The sequence below is a fragment of the Nematolebias whitei genome, chromosome 3, assembly GCF_014905685.2.
Source record: "Nematolebias whitei isolate Nwh7 chromosome 3, NemWhi1, whole genome shotgun sequence".
Taxonomy (NCBI): domain Eukaryota; kingdom Metazoa; phylum Chordata; class Actinopteri; order Cyprinodontiformes; family Rivulidae; genus Nematolebias; species Nematolebias whitei.
This window is the reverse complement of record NC_056500.1, coordinates 1,947,933-1,952,771: the sequence shown is the minus strand read 5'-3', so window position 1 is coordinate 1,952,771 and position 4,839 is coordinate 1,947,933. Positions and strand designations below refer to the sequence as shown.

At 40.0% G+C, this 4,839-nt stretch overlaps 1 protein-coding gene across 1 annotated transcript in view; it reads right to left on the bottom strand.

Moving 5' to 3' along the window:
• The window catches only part of wdr18 (WD repeat domain 18), a 30,166-nt gene extending 27,047 nt beyond the window's left edge, over nucleotides 1-3,119 (bottom strand). The window contains exon 1 of the mRNA XM_037674421.1: nucleotides 2,891-3,119. Within this exon, the coding sequence (XP_037530349.1) occupies nucleotides 2,891-3,100 (210 nt within the window). The 5' untranslated portion in view covers nucleotides 3,101-3,119. The remainder of the gene's footprint in view (nucleotides 1-2,890) is intronic.
• Nucleotides 3,120-4,839: the final 1,720 nt, after the last annotated feature.

Below are 4,839 nucleotides of genomic sequence, written 5' to 3'. Positions count from 1 at the left end.
AGACATGAAACATATAAGATATGAGACAAGACATGAGACACAAGACACGAGACACAAGACATATAAGATATGAGACAAGACATGAGACACAAGACATGAGACATAAAACATGAGACGTGCTTTCTGTCAAATGTCTCTTAGCTTCAAACATGCAAAAAAAAATTACAGATTTGTTTTTGTTGAGTCTTTAAGGTTCAGTTCAGTTGAGGAAAGTCAACAACGTCCCCAAAACAAAGTTTAGGCCAGTCTAAGTCTTAATCTAAAAGTTTTTATAATGTTATTGTTTAAATGAGATTTCTGTAAGTTTCATTTGAAAATGCACGTTTTCATCTAAAGTTCTATATTTTTAATTGGGGACATTGGGGGCCGGATGGAGACTGTTCAAGGGCCACCTCTGGCCCTCGGGCCGTCTGTTGCCCAGTGTTTGAGCTGAACTAACGAAAAGCCTCGAGTCTCCAGAACAAACAGCTCAAGGTGTCACCAGAACCGAGCAGGTGTTGGGCGTTCACACTGCAGCTTCCTGAAACTTCTTATTTCTATTACTCTGATCTGAAACCATCATAACAAGTCGGGATTAATAGAACATGGACCCGGTCCGGTTGCTGTGTTCCGAGCCGAACACCTCAGCGGGTCTCCCGGTCTCTGACAGACTCTCAGGTTTGGATCAGAACCTCAACTCCTACCTGGAAACCGGCGCAAACTTTAAAAATTCTGAATATCTAAATCAGATCTGGTTCTGTACTTCCCTTCTAGATAAATATTGTAATGGTTTGTTATCTGGGTGTCCAAATATTTGTTTACAAAGTCTTCGGTTGATCCAAAATTACTGTGAAAAAATCGCTGGAACACCACTTGATCGTTGATATGTGCTGCTGATCTCATGCTGCTGATCCGTTTCATGTTGATGTGTTCATGCTCATCTGCTCACACAGACTCATGTTCGTGCTGTTGTTTGCCACATTCTTTTGTACGATTAGTGCTTAGTGTATTCTTAGTTTAGTTTATTTCTTAGTTCATGTCTTGGATCTTTTTACTTTTTTATTTACCATTTGTATTTTTGTTGGATGTAACTGGGACCCTGTGTACATAGTTTCATTCCACCTCGTGTACCACATGTGATGCAAATGACAATAAAAAACCTTGAATCCAAAATGCTGCTGCCAGAGTCTTAACTGGAGTTACTGGGAGAGATCATCTCTCTCCAGTTTTAGCTTCTCTCCATTGGCTCCCTGTCAAATCCAGAATAGAATTCAAAATCTTACTTCTAACCTACAAAGCTCTCAACAACCTAGCTCCATCTTATATTACAGATCTTATTGTTCCATATTTTACTAACAGAGCACTTTGCTCTCAGACTTTGGGGGAGTGGTGGTGCAGAGGTTAGAAGATGTGCTTATGATCAGAAAGTCACAGGATCAAATCCCGGTGCAGTCAACATCAAAATGTGGGTGCAAAAGGTGAAACACCCACACCTGCCTCCACCCTCATTGACCCCACTCTGGGCCCCTGAGCAAGGCCCCAACCTCCACCATCTGCTCCTAAACAGGTCTCTCTTGAAAAAGAGTTCTCGTGGCTCAATGAGACTCCCTGGATAAATAAAGGGTAAATGAAAAGAAGGAGGCTGCAGGTTTACTTGTGGTTCCTAGAGTTTCCAGCAGCAGAATGGGAGGAAGATCTTCCAGTTCTCAGGCTCCTCTCTTGTGGAACCAACTTCCAGTTTCTGTCCATGAGGCTGACACATTGTCCAGTTTTAAGACTGGGATTAAGACTTTCCTTTTATATAAATCCTATAGTTAGGCTTGTTATGCTGCTATAGACTTAGACTACTAGAGGACAAACTGACCTCATTTCCTTAAATGAATTGTTAAAATTGAATAGTTTTCATTTGATACTATTTCTATCTTAACATGTGATTCTTGACCTGCCATTGTGTATCTATTCCTACCAAACCCAGCCGGTCGAAGCAGATGGTCCTCTTGTCCTGATCCTGGTTCTGCTAAAGGTTTCTTCCTCATGAGGGAGTTTTTCTTTCCACTGTCGCCTTCATGCTTGTTCAAGATGAGAGTTCAGTGATGGAGTTAAACTCAAAGCTGCTCCTCAGATAAATAATGTTAATTATTATTTTATACATGAATGTTTCTGTTAAATTATTATTTTATACATGAATGTTTCTGTTCAATTATTATTTTATACATGAATGTTTGTGTTAAATAATTATTTTATATTTGAATGTTTGTGTTAAATTATTATTTTATATTTGAATGTTTGTGTTAGATTATTATTTTATATTTGAATGTTTGTGTTAAATTATTATTTTATATTTGAATGTTTCTGTTAATTATTTTATATTTGAATGTTTCTGTTAAATTATTATTTTATATTTGAATGTTTGTGTTAAATTATTATTTTATACATGAATGTTTGTGTTAGATTATTATTTTATACATGAATGTTTGTGTTAAATTATTATTTTATACATGAATGTTTGTTAAATTATTATTTTATATGTGAATGTTTCTGTTCAATTATTATTTTATAGATGAATGTTTCTGTTAAATTATTATTTTATACATGAATGTTTCTGTTAAATTATTATTTTATATTTGAATGTTTGTGTTAAATTATTATTTTATATGTGAATGTTTGTGTTAAATTATTATTTTATAGATGAATGTTTCTGTTAAATTATTATTTTATATTTGAATGTTTCTGTTCAATTATTATTTTATATTTGAATGTTTCTGTTCAATTATTATTTTATATTTGAATGTTTGTGTTAAATTATTATTTTATATTTGAAAGTTTGTGTTCAGACTCGTGCTGTGACTCGGAGCTTTAGAAATAAACCGACGTGGATAAAGAGCCGGCGGTGCGCGGGTTCGGTTCCTACCTTCCTCTGTGTCTCCCACACGTTGATGAAGTTCTTGCCCAGCTGCGCGGACACCAGGAACTCCCCCCGGAGCAGCGCGAGGCTCCGGGCCGCGGAGTTCCCGCCGCGGTACGACAGCAGGCTGGAGCCGCTGTGGAGGTCGAACACGGTGCAGTTCCAGAGCTGCGAGCCGGAGTCGCTGCTGACGATCACTTCCAGGGGGGCCGACATGTTGGAGGCCAGGAACAACAGAGAAGACGGCTCCGCCCCGCGCTCACGTCATATCCGCTGCCGGCTCGAGTGCACTGTGGGAAATGTAGGACTCTTTCTTTGTTGTCGATTTTTTCTTCTTCCTTTGTGTTTCCGTTCATAAACTGAAGTGAATTACTGCCACGATCTGGACTGGAGCGTTAATTCAAGCTTTACTTCCACAGGTTCATCCCACTGAGCCTCGTGCACTCATTTACAAGAGACCTGATTTAACAAAGAGTGATGACGTCAGACAATCATAAAATACACATACAAATTGAGATTTTTTTAACAAGTGAAAAATAAAATGGTATTAAAAAAACAGCTAGATTATAAGGCGATGTGGAAAACTAAAAACAGGAACATGTCTGTGTTGGTCTTCACCAGGAACTCATCAGATGTTTGAAGCCACTTAGAGAGGTCAAAGGTCGAGAGCTTCAGGTCTTTTTGTAAGATGTTCCAGGAAACAGGAGCGGAGTAGGAGAAGGTCCTTTTGTCTAGTTCAGTCCTCACTGAGGGAACACTGCAGGTAATGATGTCCTGAGAGCGCACGCTGTAGCTGCACTCACACAGAGACATGTAGGAGGAGATGTATGAAGGCAGCAGACCAGGAAGTGATTTAAAGATGAAAATGTACCAGTGGGAGAGTCTGTGTGAAGTTAATGGTGACCAGTTAACCAGTGGATACTGGGTGCAGTGGTGGTTATGAGCCAGCCAGTTAATTGTTCATTTAAAATGAGATCAAGTTCCTGTACATGCGGCTGAGTTACCCTCCAGAAGACCAGAAAACATGAAGTCTTGATTTTTCTTGCCTTTCTTAATGACTGAAAAAAGTAAACCAACTGCTACGGAGCACATGTCAGTGTATGTCTTGTGTCGGTGTTGTGCCAAGAATGGATTGGCACCGCAAGAGCGTGCACGAGAGGACTCGCTTTGTCAGATCTTCTAAATTTAACAAGATTAACACATAAAAACAATTATTTGTTTGCTTGAGATTATAGCAAAGGTGTGTCTTTTAACTTTTCCTTAATAAATGCACTTTGATGGTCACGAAAGCTTAATTTCACCTGCTTGTTAAATCCCCAGGAAACCTGTGGACGATGATGTTTGCAGATGACATCGAGATCTGTGGTGAGAACAGGGAACAGGTGGAAGAGAACTTGGAGAGGTGGAGGTATGCACTTGAAAGAAGAGGAATGGAAGTCAGCCGTAGTAAGACAGAGTCCATGTGTGAATGAGAGGGAGGAGGTGGAACAGTGAGGCTACAAGGAGCAGAGGTCACAAAGGTGCAGGACTTCAAGGACTTGGGGTCCACTGTCCAGGAACATGGGGAGTGTGGTGAAGAGGTGAAGAAGAGAGTCCAGGCAGGATGGAGTGATGGAGAAAAGTTTCAGGAGTGATTTGTGACAAAAGGGTGTCAGCAAAGGTCAAAGGAAAAGTTTACAAGACAGTGGTGAGACCAGCTATGTTGTATGGTCTGGAGACAGGGACATGGACAAAAAGACAGGAGACAGAACTGGAAGTGGCAGAAATGAAGATGTTGAGGTTCTCCTTAGGAGAGACAAGGATGGAGAAGATCAGGAATGAGATCATCAGAGGTACAGCACAGGTAGAACACCTGGGAGATAAAGTTAGAGAGGACACACTGAGATGGTTTGGACATGTCCAGAGGAAGGACAGTGGTTTGGACATGTCCAGAGGAGGGACAGTGGTTTGGACAT